Source organism: Diabrotica undecimpunctata, chromosome 2, assembly GCF_040954645.1.
Source record: "Diabrotica undecimpunctata isolate CICGRU chromosome 2, icDiaUnde3, whole genome shotgun sequence".
Taxonomy (NCBI): Eukaryota; Metazoa; Arthropoda; class Insecta; order Coleoptera; family Chrysomelidae; genus Diabrotica; species Diabrotica undecimpunctata.
The window spans coordinates 66815503-66834218 of record NC_092804.1 but is presented as its reverse complement, the minus strand read 5'-3'; the positions used below and the strand labels follow the sequence as shown (position 1 = coordinate 66834218).

General features: G+C 32.6%; 1 protein-coding gene across 1 annotated transcript in view; it reads left to right on the top strand.

Annotated features, from left to right (window-relative positions):
- LOC140434643 (uncharacterized) overlaps positions 1–18716 on the top strand; it is a 335946-nt gene that overhangs the window by 45914 nt on the left and 271316 nt on the right. Inside the window, exon 2 of the mRNA XM_072523057.1 lies at positions 7591–7787. Within this exon, the coding sequence (XP_072379158.1) occupies positions 7591–7787 (197 nt within the window). The remainder of the gene's footprint in view (positions 1–7590; positions 7788–18716) is intronic.

Sequence of the window (18716 nt, the reverse complement as noted above, 5' to 3'; positions counted from 1 at the left end):
TTTCCTTTAAGTAAAGAACGTTTTTTATGATAGAATGTACGAATGGCACTAAACGCTGAATAAACGTCAGAATAAACGTCAAATTATTTCAAAACAGTTGAATAAATCAGCCTCTATATGAGTATCATCAATAATCTAAAATTATTTTGAAATAATAGTGACTACAGAAAAAATTGGAAAATTCCAAATTACTTATTCGATATTTTTGACCCCCATGAGTATATATATATATATATATATATATATATATATATATATATATATATATATATATATATATATGTATATATATATTATATAATAACTAAACTAATCGTACACAAAAATATTTTAAATTACTTTCTAAATACCCTGTACATCAGTGAAAAACCTCTACTAACTATTCACTTTATTTAGTTAGTGTAAATTTTCTGTGGCTTTTTTAATACTTATTAGCATGTGGTAGAGGATAATTAATGTCGCTGATTAAGTGTTGTTTATTTCGTCTATTATATCGTTTGCGAATATTTTGAGATCGTTTACCTTTACCACTGACCCGTGATTACGGTACACATGCAGTTTACATTAACTTCAAATGTTTACAATGTGCCTTTTGACCTAAAACTGACACGAGATTGTTCAATCTTACAATTTGCCTTGTAATTTTCTATAACGACAGATGAAAGATAAATATCACATTATGATAATTGTTGACAAGATAAAGTAGTCTTTAAAACATTCGTTTTAAAGAAATGAAGAAATGATTTTTCTTGTCCCACAGAATTAGTTTAACTGTAAAACATCAACTACTCTGTTACTATTGTTGAACTTAAACGTGTAAAACGGTAATAAACATTTCTTCCTGTAACACTTTTGTGGCTAAAACTAACGGAGATTTTGCATAAAATAAAACACTGGTTAATATGTTTCTGGTTTTGTAATGGTATTGGAATTTAGAATTGGAGTAATCAAATAACAAACATTGAAGGTCAATTACACTGCTTCCTTGCGCAAAAAAAAAGAATTTATATGTTAAGTTAATTTTATTTACCTTTATTATTTCGCTTAAAGAATACCTATTACATTACAAATATCACATTTCGAACAAATGTTCAAGTTTTAATACATACAAATATACTGAGTGACAAAAAAGGTAAACACCTACACGTATGTTTATTAGAATTCAATCTTTTTTTACATATATATAGTTCTCGATGGTCGAGATCACAACTGGAAGCAAGTGGCGCAAAATAGAGGACACTGGATTGATTTGGGGGAGGCCTATGTCCAAAGTTGGATTACTTAAGGCTGAAGAAGAAAAAAAAAGGTTCTCGATCTTGTCATGAATAACAAGTGATCAAATTTTCAAGTTTATCTGTGAAGTTTTTGTGGTAGCTGCATGATTTATTTGGTGATAAAGAAGCATTGATTTTTGCTTAATTTACGGTGCTAGTTCAATTTTAAATTTTGTGTAGCTGATTGAAAAGCTTTTTTTATTGTTTAAAATAGCGTAGAGTGTTTAGAATTTATTGGGTTTGCTAGCTTAGTGACTTTGAGAGAGGTCGAATTGTCGTGTTGCGTGAAGCCGGTCTATCGATAAGAGAACTGACTAGGAAGAACAACAAATTCGTACGCAGTATACTGCAGTGTGAACAAGCGTGGTACTGACGTCACAGTGGGACCACAGAACGACAAGACTTAACGAAGACCACGTTGCTCAATTCGGAACCTTCATTGATGTTTTGTAAGGATATAAATTAATAGAAAAGTACAGATTAAATACATATAGATCAATGATAGATAAGATAAGATAACAGTTTGACAAGAAAAAAATAAGAAACACGGAATACAGCTTAACTGCAAAATAAAATGGGCGCCAATAAGTTTTAAGCTGAAACTTATAAAGGAACTAAAGAATAATAAACTAAACATTAGGCATTTCGCATATTCAATAAAATACTTTAAAATAGTTTTATCGTCAATACATTATTATTATTTAAATAAAATAATGAAATATTACATGCTCAAAAAATATAAACAAATACATGTCAATTTCAACAATTAGCCAACATGTATTTATCAAATCTTAAAAAAAAAGTAATAAACATTGTCGTCATTAAATTTATAAGTAAACGGATTACAGCTCTTGGAATATAAGAAAAATTATTGAATAATAGGTTACTTTTTTAACAATCTGTTTTAATGTCTTAAAATTAATAAACAAAAATAATTAACTGTGAGCTATAATTTCGTTAAAAACGTAAAATCTTTTCATTTCTGTCCAAGACATGTTTCATTACTCTTCAATATATAATTAAAAATATATGAAATAAAATAATTTAAGTACTTAAGTCATCAGACATAATACATAAATACATCCGTAATTAAATACACTATATTCAAAAAACAAAAATTGTCCTTCAAATAATAATTCTGAATGAAAAATTTATATTCCTAATAAAATAACCCAAAAAAGAATAGAACCGTATAAAGAAGATATAGAACTATTAAACATTTACACTACAGTTCAGTGACATTCGAAGAAAGCTGATATGACCAAAACAAATGAGACTGAAATTGGATTTTGCTCTTCTATAACTTCTAGCCTAAGGTAATTGATTTTTGGGGAGGGATATACAGGTATAAGGTAAAAGTAGTGATTTTCGGAAAAGTCATGGAAAAATCTACACTCTAACTTTTAATTATAGCCAAAGCTAGTTAAATCTTTAGATTGATATAAAGTTGAATGCTCGCATAAATGAACTTTGAAAAATTAAAGGCAAATATCGAGCACAATTTCAATAATTAAATCTTGCCCAAGTACTTTCGCTTTCTACAGCATCATCAGGGGAATTTCGTCAAATTTGGGCTATCCAACAAGCGCAGAATGTAATAAACATGAAATTGAAACATAAATTGTACATAACACATGTGTTATGTACAATTTCATGTTTATTACATTCTGCGCTTGCTGGATAGCCCAAATTTGACGAAATGCCCCTGATCATGCTGTAGAAAGCGAAAGTACTTGGGCAAGATTTGATTATTACAATTGTGCTCGATATTTGCCTTTAATTTTTCAAAGTAAATCTTTAGATATTAGGTAAGATCGCTCTTGAGTTGACTAGATTAAGAAAGAAACATGCAAGTGTTCATGGGAACTATGGATATTCAAACCCACACATAATTAATTATAGGTGAGGCTGAAAATACTGCGTTCAGAACCATAAAAATAACCTAGACACAGGGTGAAGACTGCACGTATTCATGGGAAATATGAATACTGATCTGTATTCAGATAAAAAATTTATTTATTAACTTCTAGACAGAGGATTAACGTGAAAATACAGTTTCATTAAACGTTTTAAAATTAAGGAAATTAAAATGCTACAATATTTCTGCCTCTAAAAAACAGATTCGGTAGTACTTGAGTCATCGCAAATCAGTAGTTTTAAGAGCATGGAAGCATGATTAGATAGAGAAACAATTCGATGGGACCTGGAATGGAATCAGGTGGTTTTTAGTGACGGATCCTGCTTCTGTTAGGGAATACACTATGGTCGGACAAAGGTGAGTGAAAGACGTGACCCACAATTTGACAGAGAGCGGCACGTTCACTTTACCGTAAGAGTTACTTTATGGGATGCTATTGCTTATGTTAGCAGATTATCATTAATAATTTTCATCAGCAGAAGTAATATGACAGCCCGATCTAAACATCATCGAAAAACCAACTTTTCAGCAAAACAATGCCAGACTGCATATTCCCAGAAAATTGTAAGCCTTAATGGATCAATATCACATCAACCATTTACGTTGGCCTTCACGATTGCCTGATCTGTCCGCAATTAAACATGTCTGGGGCATGATAGGTCGCAGGCTCTTGAATGTAAAACACTCTCGGAAGCATTTAGAAGCTCTTGTTCACGAAGTTGCGGTAGGCGAGGCATCAGAACGATGCCCAGGCTGTCAATGAGTGTATTAGAAATCTTGGATCCTCAACACCTTGTTGACCAGCTTCTTCACTAAGTTAAGGAATCAAGCTAAAAGTTCAATCATTTTACTAGTAAGTGACACTGAACATGTATAACAAAAATTATTAAAATCAGATAATATATGTAGGTGTTTACCTTTTTTGTTACTCAAGTCACACAATTATTAACCCTTCACGAACTTGCCGTATACCGCAATTATAGTGGACTCCTAGAGATATATCGCCCGTGGACGGATGATATCAATTTAAAAAAAATGCCGCTTTTAGTCCAAAAAAATTTGACTAGCAATAAAATGAGATTTTTTAACAAAATAATGTTTTAAATGTATTGTAAAAATTCATTTAAAATTCACTTCCGCATATAAAATTTTTGGTTTTATACTTTATGTATATAAACAGTAGAAAAGTATATAAAGGAACGTCAAATAAACGTCAAAGTGTAAATACGAACTTAAAAGTTCTCCGCATTTTAAAGTTTAATTTGGAGTTTACTGTGATTTGTTAAGTGCCATCGCTTATAGAGGATTCATCATGTCCGTAACATCAGCACCTTCAACATATACACCAGCTCAGTCAGAAAAAAACAAAACAACCAATTTATAGATCTGTTAGAAAATGCACCAGGTTCTCCAAATATCATCACCACTATAACTAATTATACACATGATTTTACTGGATTACTAGGAATGATTAGTAACTTATATGCTCACATAACAGATAGACCTCTTAAAATCAAATGTACCAAACTTAGAAAAAAAACTCAAAACACCTAAATGACGAACTCTCTTCTACCAACAATGAAAATGACCTTTTACTTGACACAGACCCTGAGTCTTAATAAAATTAAAACTTTTTTACAACTAGGGAAAAACTAAACTAAACAAACTAAAAAAATGGAAAGAACACCTCTAACTGGAAAACGGAGGAAGCAAATTGGATATTATTTGAAGATATCATAGAAATTTTTTGTCACAAACTGTAACATATTTACCAATATTGACACAGACATCGAAACCTTCTTCAGCATCATCTTAGATGCAGCCGAGGTAACCATTAAAAAAACTACACTTGGTACAAAACATAAACCAGTTCCTTGGTGGAATGAACAATGTAAGACATCGATCGAAGCTTCAAAATTCTTAGTCGTTATAAAAATCATACCCAGATATACTCTGATGGTTCAAAATCATCCAAAGGTGTGGGAGCGTCTGTAGTACCTCCAGAGAAGGTCCTTATACTATTTAATGTTAGTACTATCTATACAGCTGAACTGTATGCTCTCTATCGCGCCATAGAACTAATCAATCTGACAACAAACTGCAAATATATTATCTTAACAGACTCACTTAGTGCCATACAAAGCATCCAACAACTGTATCCAAAAAACCCGCTTTAAAAAATTAAAATGGTCCTTCTTCAGACTTATATCGATCATAACGAGATAGATTTTATCTGGATCCCATCCCATATAGGAATAAAAGGCAACGAAACTGCTGACCATAGTGCGAAAGACGCGATAGTGAGCGACGTTTCCGAAGTCGTAAACACATGCGATTTTCTAAATAAAAAAAAAGTATATAAACATAAACATGAAATATTTTTAATTGTACCTTATAGACACCCGTATGGGCAGTTTATTTGAAGATTTTATTTACGGTTAAAATAACTAATTTGCAATGAGTAATAAGTAATTACACTCTCTTATCTTTAAATCTACATTTGGGGCATGATATATTTAGGATCCTCTGGTCGCGTCGGTCCTTGAGACCGGTTTTGCTGGGTAAAAAATCTGTAATTACTAACTATAGGCTAACTTCTTTAGATCAAAAATTATAGCACTACATATTTCAAACCAGTTTTTATTTAAATTAAAAATATAACCTTACGAAGGAACAAACAAAATGCAAAAAATTGCAGCTCTAAAAATTATTGAAAAAAAAATGAAAAGACATTGCTGTAATAAACTACTAAAAACGCAGTACAAAGATAAAATAAAGTATTTACAGTTCGTACATATGCCAAATAAGTGTTCTAAACATAAAAAAAACACAGCAATTATTGCAGCTATATTTTGTTATTCGGTTCTTCCGAGATCCTCAAAATTTGCATCTTACAATGTGCTCGTTTTCAATTGGATGTTACGTGGTATCTTGGTTTGTTAATTCTTTTGAACGTAACCGCATCAGTCTTGAAATATATGGTGAATTTGACCTATTTAGCATATGTGGAGTAAAAAGCTCATATGATAGATTATGAATGAAATTTCTTCTCAACATTTTAACATTCGGATTATTAGCCGCGTAAATAATTTCGCTGTTTATACTAGCAATATTCATTATTGCATAAAATGTTACTACAGGCCATTCATCATCTTCTTCTTCTTCTTCAGCCTTCATTCATCCATTGTTGGACATAGGCCTCCTCCAATTGTTTCCACGATTCCCTATCTTTTGCAATTCATCATCATTCATCTACAAATACCAAAATTATAAGATAACGGCATGTAAATGTAATTACGGTTATAATTTTATTGCCTTGTTTACGTTGAGGGTTTACGAGAGTGCGTAAATAGTCGCGTCGGTGTCTGAAACCGACATTAACTGCTGACCGAACAATATTACACTAACCCAACTTATGGAGTAAAAATATTTGGGAACAAATATCAATAGTCAGTGTAATCCAAAAAAAGAAATCCTATCAAGACTCGAACAAGCAAGGAAATCATTCATGAGCATTAAAACATTTTTTACAAGATCAGACCTTAGTTTACAGCTTAGAATCCGAATGATCAGATGTTACGTTTTTTCTGTCTTACTGTATGGCTGTGAAAGTTGGACAATGGACTCTGAAATAGAAAAAAGAATAGATGCCTTTGAGATGTATATATACAGACGAATGTTGAGGATTCCATGGGTACAAAGAGTTACTAATGTTGAGGTACTTCGTCGTATGTGTAAACAAAAAGAATTACTAAGAATAATCAAAGAGAGGAAAATGCAATACTTGGGTCATGTGCTGGGAGGCGAAAGATATGAATTACTTCAAGTTATACTGGAAGGAAAAGTACAGGGCAAAAGATCAGTAGGAAGACGCCAGAACTCGTGGCTGAAAGACCTGAGGAGATGGTTCGACCGCTCATCCGCAGAGATCTTTCGCGCAGCAGTTTCCAAAACTACAATTGCCATTTGGATCGCCAACCTTCGAAAGGAGACGGCGCAATGAGAAGAAGAAGAACTTATGGAGATTGAAAGAGCTAGAGTTGTGAGGGGCAATATATCCCTTGGGTCGACTTTACCAACTAGAAACATCTAGTTAGACTTTTGTCTCTGCATTGTCTACAACAGGAAAAGAGTAACAGTGTTCGGTCTGTTTTGTTTTTTATCTACATTGTTTTTTACGTTCTTCGTATCTCCGAAAATGACGATTTTATGACGAAGATGAGCAACGGATTTGCATTATGTTTCGCTGTAAATTTAAAGTTGTGTGAAAATTATTTCATTAATGCAACATTCCTTTATATATGAATATATAGGCAAAATAATAGCTATGAAATATTTTTCAAAAACTGTCTCTTTTAAATCATACTTGATTAATTGTTAATATTGTACTTTTTCCAGATTAATATCATCGGGACAAAGACCGAACATAAATGCAGAACAAGTTGTATGGCAACTAGTACGACTTTTGGCCTCCCATGATGATCCAACGTTGAAGACCAAAGTAGCAAAACTAGCTCGAGCGCTTTTAGAATACCAGCCAAATTTTCAAATGCAAATTTCATCAAGGAAAAAAGCACTAGAGCAAGCAGTTCAAGGTAAATATTTCTTTTCTTTCCATCATAAAATTCGTAATGATATTGAATATTTTAATATACTTACCATTTTGAGATAAAGCAAAAATGACAAGTTTCAAAATAATTATAATTAATTAGATCACACATGTATCATCATTATGTTTATTTCTATACTGAGGCGGCTTTCCGAATTGTATTTCTACATAATATTTTATCTTGTATCATACCAATATCAACCCCCTTCACTAACATATCTTGCGTAAGCATTTTCCACCAGGTCTTCTATAGTTTACCTATGGTTCTTGTTCCACGATCTTGAAAATCAGTAGTTCCTCGTATAACCATCTTAACCTATGCTTTCTTATTTTCTCCATTGGTCTTTTTTAACATCTTTAAGGAGAAGAAGAAAAATCTGCATACAGGCACCTGTGCCTCACACAGGTAGTGTTGGGTTTCTAATACTCTAACGAAGTTGTGCCAGCACGAGCTGCCCTAGGGAGTTAGATCTTTGATACTTCGTCCCGTCACAGGTATTAGGATGGAAGGGCTGGTTAAAGCAAAACATATCTCTTGATTCACTGCTATCACCCGATTTCCATTCTTTCTCCCACGCATTCATCAGAAAAACCACAACCACACGAACCACCAAAGACTTTCAACTTCCTGCCTTAGCGAGGCTACAATCTCTCTCGCATCTTCTGTGTCCCATTTTCTCCTATTTCAGCCTGCGACAGTTCGAATCCAACGAGGTGCTACCCGCTAGTTTTAAAATTCTGTTGCGAGTTCCTTCTCCTCTAGTTTTTTGAAGAGAGCAGCTCCCTGATAAATTTGTGGATCCGTGTCCACCACCAGTCATCCCTCATCAATTTCTCCACCATTTTTCTCACTGAATTAAACATTCAACAGTTACACTCTCTCTTAAACTTTTTTCTTTCATTCACCTAAACTAACAAACTACGGAAGCAGCCATGGCCTGTGAGCATTTGCGTCAGAGAATAATCCAGCTGCCTATGCTCACAATCTACCCAGCTTTAAAGGTTCGGGATTAGTGACTTCGTTTACTTCTCCACATTACGTGTTACCCCCACTCTTGCTGCCACTGACCGATTGAAACTAATATCTCGGCCAATATCATCTCAGTCATCTCTCGCTCTCCAATATTCCGCCCCATACGACTAGGAATCCTGGCCCTTTTATGGGCTCCAAATGGCCCAGATGTACAACCACTCTAGACGGAACACCATCTAGACCGGGAGCCCTGACAAGTCTCTCCATTAGTCTGGGTCAACTATTGTATATGCCGCCTCAGTAAACTGTTAAAAATGTACTTTTTGGTAAGGTCTGCCCATCGTTGTGGAGAACTTCCGTGTTGGCGTTGAGTCTGAGACCTTTATTGGATTAACAAGCGCTCTATTTTATGATATCTTTAATAGATATGACCAAAGAACTTCCAAATTATAAAGCAAACTTTATTAGAAAGAAGTTGATTGGATTTAATTTCATTAAAAACGGAGACATTTGATTTTTGATTTGATTTGATTTATTTATTTAACTACTTTACTGTAGTAAGTAAAAAATACATAATATAAAAAAAGAAATATAAAACATAACTTAAAAATATCTCAAACAAGAACACAGATTAACAGAAAATGATTTAATGGCAAAAGTTCGGTGGATGTGCTATAATGAGTCATATATTCTTCTAAGCAGTAAAAGCAATGTTCCAGGAGATATTTTTTATAACTTTTTCGAAACTATTACAGGTTAGCTGTTTATTATTTTTTGGTATAATATTGTAATAGTTTTAGTTAAGGCAATTATCTGAAAAACGCAATCTACAGCGATTTGTTCGAGTATTACACTTCTCTTTAATATAATAATGAACGAAATAATACAAGCAGTACGTAAAGGCCATGGTTACAGAATGGGGAACAAAGAAATCCAAATATTATGTTATGCAGACCACGCCGAATTAATCGTCGAGGCAGAAGATGAGCTCCAAAGATTAACACACATCTTCAATACAACAGCCAAGAAATACAATATGATTAAATATCAGCAGAAAAAAACCAAATGTATGACAACATCTAAATACCCACTATGATGTAAAATCGAAATTGATGAAAAAATATTAAAGCAGGAAGCAAGGATTAGATATTTGGGAATATAACTAAGTACATAATGGGAACATAACTAGTTACGGAGTTGTTAAAGAAGAAGTACGACAACAAAGCTTAAAAGCAAGTAAAGCGGCGAGATCTCTTAATGACACAATCTGGAAGAACAAACACCTAAGACAAGATACAAAAACAAGAATCTATAAAGCAGCATTTGGACTTATATGTATTAACATACACGGCGGAGACAAGACCTAATACATCTAAAACGAGATGACTACTAGAAACAGAGATGAAAATACTTCGACGAATATCAGCCAAAAGTCTATTGGATAGGGAGAGAAGCGAAAATATAAGAAGAGAATGCAATATAGAAGACATAAATGGATGGGTGACAAAACGGAAAGAGGAGTGGAACGAACACATAAGTAGAATGGCAGATGATAGGATAATATGAATAGCACGAGATAAGTCACCAAATGGACGACGAAGTATTGGCAGACCAAGAAAAAGATGGTGCGATAATTTAAACAATTTAGAAGATTAATATTGAAGAAGAAATCTGACTTTAAAGCCTACATACAAAAAGGAAGAAGAAGAAGAAAGTAAACGTAAAAATCAGACTGCTTTATTAAATGAGCCCGTTTTCTATGAGTTTCTAAATTTCAATGAGAACTTGAAATATCAAGACATTTGTGTGGCGGGTTTTACTTTCATATCTAATGAATCAAGGAAATATAATTTCGAGTGAGTGGTCTATTTTACGTATGTGGAGGTTATTGTAGACGAGAAAGGGCAGGAAAAACGAGAACTTAATGCCAAGTTGACAAAGGAAAATAAAAATATGGGAAGCCTATTGAAGACGGTGACCTCTTGAACCTTATTCTGGGGTATTTCATAAAAGTGATTAGGCAAAAAAAATCTCATAGGACTATTTTTCCGAAAGAACCCGAGCTTTTCGACTTATCTAATCACTCGTGCCGCATGTGTCCAAAATTATACACAGACTAGAGTGATAGTCTATGTAGTTTTGTTAAGAGAACAATTAATTCGACATATTTTAGGTCAATTATTTAATTAGATAAAACCATGAATTTAACCATAAATTTCAAATTATACGTAAAAAACAAAAGTTAAAGTAAGATTTATTCAAAATTTTAGAAATGAACCCTCCTTATAAATAGAGACTTGATTATGAATGGGCAAATAGATATTGAGAAATTGATATTATTGTCTTTAGCAAGCACTAAGTAAAAACAAAAATAATAAGAACTCTCGTATATAAATGTCAAACAGATCAGATCTTCTCACGAAGCTGGTGATTTAGCGAAACATGACAAAATGACACTATTTAACGGAATATTACATCAACATTATTAATCATTTAGCCAGTACGTTCCTGCAATCTACTTCCTATACAAACGTCGACAACCGTTGTATTATCTGGTGTGTAAAACATAAAGCATGCATCCTAATTTTTTTCTCAAACAAATACTTCATGGTTTAATAGACAGATATCAGTAAAACTATGAACAGCTATCTTTTATATTTATTTCATTTGTTGTTTACGATCAGATGGTTGATTTAGTGAAAGACATATACGGTATTCCGTAATATTTGTGCAATTAATAACCTATTCGTGAATGTTATTACATTATAGTTACAAAGAATATTTTAATGCTTATTCGTTCCCAGGACTAGAATAACGCTGTTTCATTTTATTAATGATAAATACAACCCGATTAACGCGATAACAAATAGATTTACAGGCCGAAGGTCGAGGTTTAGGAAGGTATATATTGGGAAATAGAATGACCACATACACACAGAGTAGATTTTATTGACAACATGATTTTATTGTATAAATTCTATATAATGATATCTATATCATTGTTTAAAAAAACAATGTCCATATCACACCAAACCGCCCGTATACAAAAGAAATTTTGAGTATGCAAAAATATGATATGATATGAAAGAAGAATGATTTTAACAGCTGATCTCTAGATACACAAAGTTCAAATATAATAATGATGTTAAACAAAATGTAATCGAGAAGAAAACAATTACATTATATACAATTTAAATGTAATATTTATAAACATATGTTATTTGCAATTGGCAACAAGTAAAAAAGTATAAAATGTATAAAAACAAGAAAGTAAAATGTTCAAAACAAAAGTTCAATTAAAAGGTTCAAAATCGCGACACAATATGAAATAGTATAGCACCAAGTAAACGTACTTGAGCTATGTAGCAACAAGATATGGTGTATTGTACTTTACCCCAATGGAATGATAGCACCAACCGCTTTTGAAAAAGACATCTTCAGCAACATACAGGAACCACAAAAAGCTTTTATGATGGAGCAGCATCCACCCCTACTAGATGGAACGGCTGATGGTGACTGAGTGATTGATAGAAACTGAATGCCACGGCCGTTGGGCCAAGAATTATTTTGTATAAACTGTTACGAGTGAGCGATAATTACCCAGCGATCTGTACTTTTAACGAAATCTATTTATTTTTCTAAAGCTCTTTGTTAACATACAATGTATGAAAGGACAGTCTTTTTTCTGCAATACAGTATTTAACAATCGTTCATTGCTCTATACTGTCTATATTTTTGTACTCCAAATCTTGGCTAAATATACAAGGAGAATCAAAATTAACAAAAAGTCTGTTAATATTTTATAAATGTTTATATATGGTTGCGAAACTGCAACTCGAAGATAAACAGATTTCTGTGTTAAGTGAATTTGGCGCTAATCCGTCTACTTCTACTAAAACTGTTGCTCACAGTTGTGAAGTAGATCAGAAAACAATTTTGTTTTGAGACCGCTTATTTGCTTCCAGGTAAAGCAAGTAGCTTCTATTTTTTGGGCAATTTCTCGATCTAATGTCCTATTTTCCGTTATGTAGGAACCAAGTTCATTAAGTTACTAGCCTACTCGTCCTAGTTTTTCCGTAAGCTATTCGATGTCCTCAACAATGCCTGTTCCTCCCAACCACATATAGTCCGTTTTCGACCTGCTAACCTTAAGTCCACCAGCTTTAACAGCACTTATACAACTCTCCAACTTCTCTTCCCATACTTCTTTAACCTGCTTCAATAATACAATATCATACACAATGAACATTGACCGAGGAGCTTCGTCCAGTACCTTCTCTACCAGTACATCCATAACAAGATAAAAATAGGGATTCAGTGAAGAACCTTGATGTAATGCAACCATCACAGAAAAACTTTCGGTCCAATACAAGTCCTTAATTTGGTGTACGCTCTCTCATACATATTCTTCCTTCATGAGCCTTAAGTACTTCTCAGGAAACTATTTCTGTGTCATACCATTCTTCATTATATTTAAAACCTCGACAACCTCATATCTCGGTATCCCCGGTATTACCTTCCTATTTGGGGTCCCGCATCCTCTATCTCTCCTCTGGTGTTCTTCATTTAGCAACTTTCTAAAGTACTCCTAACAATTTTGCTTTATTTTAACATCGGATCTTAATATGCCGCACGTAAGACAAGTCATTCAATGACTTGTCTCTTGCTTTAGCAATGCTATATAACCTTTTAATCCCCACGGGTGTTTCTTACTTCTTATACAGCTTTGCAGATGATCTTTCCTTAATAGTAGTTAGAGCGTGCTTTGCTTCCCATTTTGTCACCTTGCATGTATCCTTATCTTCCTCTTTTTTAGACCTCTTATACTTCTTTCTTGCCTGTTTTTTTACTTTTGTCCTTAGGAGGCCCTTTACCAGCTCTACTCTTAAAGACTTAAACCAAATCCTTATTCTTTAACTTCCACCACTTTACTTTTTGATGTCCTACTTGAAGACTTACACTGTACTATTAAAGACTTTGGTCAAATCCTAATCCTTTATGTTCCACAACTTTACTTTCTGATGTTCTACTTACTTTTCTTTCCACCTCAGCTTTATCACACTCACTCTTTATGATTTAAGAGTTGGTAACCTCTTTTAGTTGGCTTCTTCTGCACAGCACAAAATCTACGGACTTTCCCTTCTCTTGCTACTATAGGTAACATACTTGTCTTCAGTCTTCATAAAGAATGTATTAATCACAGCTAAATCAAATGCCACTGCAAAGTCAATCACTCTACTTCCTTCATCGTTTTCTAGGTCCGTCTATCAATTACTGTCCCCCATAGTTTCGTGGTGTGACAACATAGATTTATGGTCCTGTAGTTTGTAAATTGTTTTATATTTTCTTTTTACCCACTTATTTCTGCCTCTCCTAAAGAGTCACACATTTCCCCAGGAATGTCATCTACTCCAACTGTTTTGTTATTCTTTATTTTTTGAAGTGCTTGAACATCTTTCTCGTTTAATATTTTGATATCAAATTAGAAGCAGAACACGTGATTTTAAAAAAAGAGGACTAATAGCTGCCTTTTATAATTTCAAACGTAATTTCCGGTTTTGAAAAAGTGAGAAAGGCTAATTTACATATACACAATATACTGAAAAATTAACAAAACTTTAAAACGGCCCGATCACAATTTAAAACAATTTGTAAATATAAAATCAACAAATTTAATTTTAAATGATTTCACTCTAATCCAAGCGTGGAAGATTTGACTTCTAAAAATCATACAAACAAGCTGAATTTTGCTGCTAATGTCAATTTTGGGACACCAAAAAAGATGCAAAAAAGTTTACTATCCCTACCTCCCGGCCTTCCATTAAAACGCCTTCTCGTAGGAGAGGAGAACGGAAAAAATCGAATAATTAAGAATCTGTACGCCGCACAAAAAGATATTTTAAATAAAAAATGTAGCTGATCTAATTTTGAACACAAATCTTTTTTAGCACTTTTTCGCGCCCGTGACTGACATTCAAAATCACCGGTCGGCTCAAGCGTTGTTTCTGAGAGAACGGTTCACTCTACATAAAAAATGTTAATAATACATATTCCTGTTCAAAATGATCTCACCTACATTTTTTATGTGAAACATTTTTTTCTACGGCGTACAGGTTCTTAGTAAATCAATTTTTTCTGTTTTCCTCCCATTACGAGGAGGGTTTTAGGAGGAAGCCGGAGGTTAGGAGTGGTAAACTTTTTGTCATATTTTTTGAGGTCCCAAAATCGATATTCTCAACAAAATTCAGCTTGTTCGTACGATTTTTAGAGGTTCGGTAGCATTTCCGTCTTTAACGACTATTCTATAAAGACACAATTTAATTTCACTACCAAAGTATACCACACATATTACATCTAGACTATGTAGTTTGTGTGAACAATATTTTATATTTTTGTAGTAGAATAGAATCTTGGCTGAATACTTTGAATAATTAATGTAAATTAAAGGGAAGAACACGAATTTTAAGGACCATTCCATGTGAATGGAGGCGAAAAACGAAAGAGAAAATTGAGTCTGAACAAAAACTAAAAAGTCGCCTAAAACTAGTCAGTGTTTTAAGAATGATGAGTTTACTGATAAAAAAACTTGGACTTAACTAAACGTAACAGTAGGACAGATGAAGCACCCGACGCCATTTATTAACAAATGTCTTGTTACAATAAATTATTATTTCTGTAATTACCCACTGTACCTACTATACAACCTATGCTTCTGAAAATTAGATATTGAACTAAAATAGACACAATATTATTGTTATGTAACTATATCAGGAAGATAATGAATTTGCCACAGACCTCAGATGATATGGTTACGCCATACCACCAACAACTTATTCTCATTTAATTTTAATTTAATTGTTCTGTTGTTGTTGCTGTAACAGAAATTGGAAACTACAGACCTTTTAGCTTGCTATCTCATTTCTGTAAGCTCTTTATGAGAATAATTACTAACTGGGACCTAAGCTAGATTTTCACCAACCACTGGAGCAAGCCGGATTTAGGAGTGGCTTTGGAACTAATGATCACCTACAAGTAATAAAATCCTTGATAGAGAAAGTTATAGAATACAACAAGCCATTGTTATAATATTTGTAGACTTTGAGAAATCATTTAACTCAGTCCAGAATAGGTCCATGTTAAAGCTCTTATAGAGCGCAGTATTCATCAAGAGGTACACAACTCTTCTTCTAATCCTTCTTTGGTAAAATATTGGAGTCCACATAAATGGGGAGTTTCTAAACAACTGAAGGTTTGTAGACGACATTAAAATTAACTTTTCCATAACACAATACATGACCAACCTTGTACTGGTCAAAAACATTTCAATTAATAGACCGCAAATTTAACAAGTATATTCATATAAGTATCTGCACCACTAGATTAAATTAGGTAGAGACAATTAAACAACAGAGTTAAACAGGAGAATGAAACTAACATGAACAGTTTACGGAAAACTGAAGAAGTCTTTAGATTAAATATTCCCATGTTCTTGAAAAAGAACAAAGTTAAATATTGTATCCATCAGAGACAGAGTTTCAAATAAAATATTTAGGAAAAAAGCTGATGGACGCCATTAAAAGAATTATAACACTGAAGTACAACTGGGCAGGACATGTTACCAGAGTCAAAGATGGAAGATGAACCAAGAAAATTTTAGAATGGAGACCTAGACACGATGCTTATCATTATCGCGGACGTGCTCCAACAAGGTGGTCGGACGACATTAAGCACATCCAGCACAACTGAATTCTTCAAGATGCTCAAGATTGAATGTAATGGAATTATTTACAGGAAGCCTATGTTCAGCAGTAGACTCAAAAACGGCTATTGATAATGATATTCTTCTGTTTAAAAAACAAATAACATGAATTCACTCGTTAAGTTAACTTCTAGAAAACACCATCTAGTACTGATATAGGTAATATATTACATTAAACTTTACATGTCCCATCAGTTGGTATATTGGTTACTTATTGGTATATTTATGTTGTTTTTCAATCATTTCCACCACTCGTACAATAAACAACATTGAAACATATTCTGAATTACGATTATTACTCTAGGTATAACCTAGATAAACTTCTACAAAATGAACAAAAATAACTAAAATATACTAATGCAAAAATCAGAAGAAAACTTAAACTTACACACTTGGTATAAACACCGATAAAAAATATAGCACGCTGCCCCATCTGTTTTAGTACATATTATTAACAGTCAATAACGGTTAGGTAATTGAACCTATTGATAATGATTGTTTATATAGTGTCCTTGACATTGCAGTTACGTTTACGTTATGAAATATATAAAACAAAGGATGAATAACTGCACACCGAATCAGGTACCGTCACGCTTCGAGGTTATTTATTTAAAGTTCATTGATAAGTTCATTTAATTGTTAAATGTAAATATTCTTTATGGAAATAAGTTAGTAGGTCATTAGCCAATATTGACATTGAAAACAATATTGTAAAAAAATGTGTGCAGGGATTATTTATGAAATATTGAAACTGGATGTCAGTTGAATTATATTTTTAATTACTACTCTTAAAATATTTATTTTTATAGCACCACTGATTTAAATGAAGTAAATGAAAATAAAATATCTGCATTTAAAAGTAGATTTTTGCATAAAATTGCTATCAAGTATCTTTAAAAATGATAATCTCACTATGTGTGAGTTTTAAAAGTGGACTTAACTTTGTAACAAACAGTATATTAAAAAATTTAAAAAATTCAGTATTTTTTTGTTTTTAATGCTCGTATATCTCAGCAACAAGCAAGTTTTATAACAATTATTAAGAGGAATAAAAGTTTTGGCAATAAAATTTTACATAAATGTGGTTGCAAATTTTAAAACTTATTATTAATAATGAAAAAATAATAAATAGGTTAAAAATAAAATAGTTAAAAAAAGTCTTTTTTGAAAAAAATTATAATTTTCAAAATTATGCAAAAGTCACAACACTGAAGTCTCCATATAGTTGAAAATTTTATGACATATAGAAGGCAGGTACGTATAGTAGCTAGGAATAAATTTCATAGAATAAATTTTAGATCCTGATGTAAAATTTGAAAAAAACTATTTTAATATTTAAAAAATTACAATTTGTTGTTATTTTCTCATTTAATTAAAAAATATTTTTAAATTTAAAATATTTAAACCATGTAAAACTTACATTTTTAAAATTTTTCAAATTACTTTTACTAAGTGCAAGATTTTCTCATTGTGCCGTCGTCTAAGGTTGACAATCACTTCTTTAAACGCTTCTCTATCTTTTGCAACGTAAAATATCTGTTCAACACTGAGGTTAGTTTAATCTCTTATATTTCTCAGCCAAGATTTCTTCTTTCTTCCCTATACTCTTTCTTGCATGAAGACGTGCAGAAGAGAGTATTTATCGTTTCGAAGTATGTGGCTTGTATTCATAAGCTTTCTGCCATGTCCAATTCGTCTTAACACTTCTTCTTTTGAGACTTTGGCAGTCAAGGAATGTTTAGAATACCCCTATAGGGCCAAATTTCAAATGCCTCTATTTTTTTTACGGATTGGGCTTTCAGAATCCAAGCTTCTAGCCCATATAGCAATTTTGACCATACATAACATTTGAGGAAACTCAATTTAATAACCATACTCAATTTCTTATTTGTAAACATTGACTTATATTTTATAAATCCCTTTCGAGCTATTTCAATTCTGATCTATATCTCCTCATCGTGATTTAACTGTGAGTTTATAATTGCTCCGAGGTATTTATACTTGTCGACCCTCTCTAACAGTTTACCCTTCAATGTCAGATGTATGTTGTCAACAGGGGATTTCGAGATTGCCATGTATTTGGTTTTATCTATATCCATTGTTAGTCCTATCTTTTTGTTTTCTCTGTGAATGATTTCTATAAGAATTTCTAAATCTTCTACATTTTCTGCCATGATTGAGGC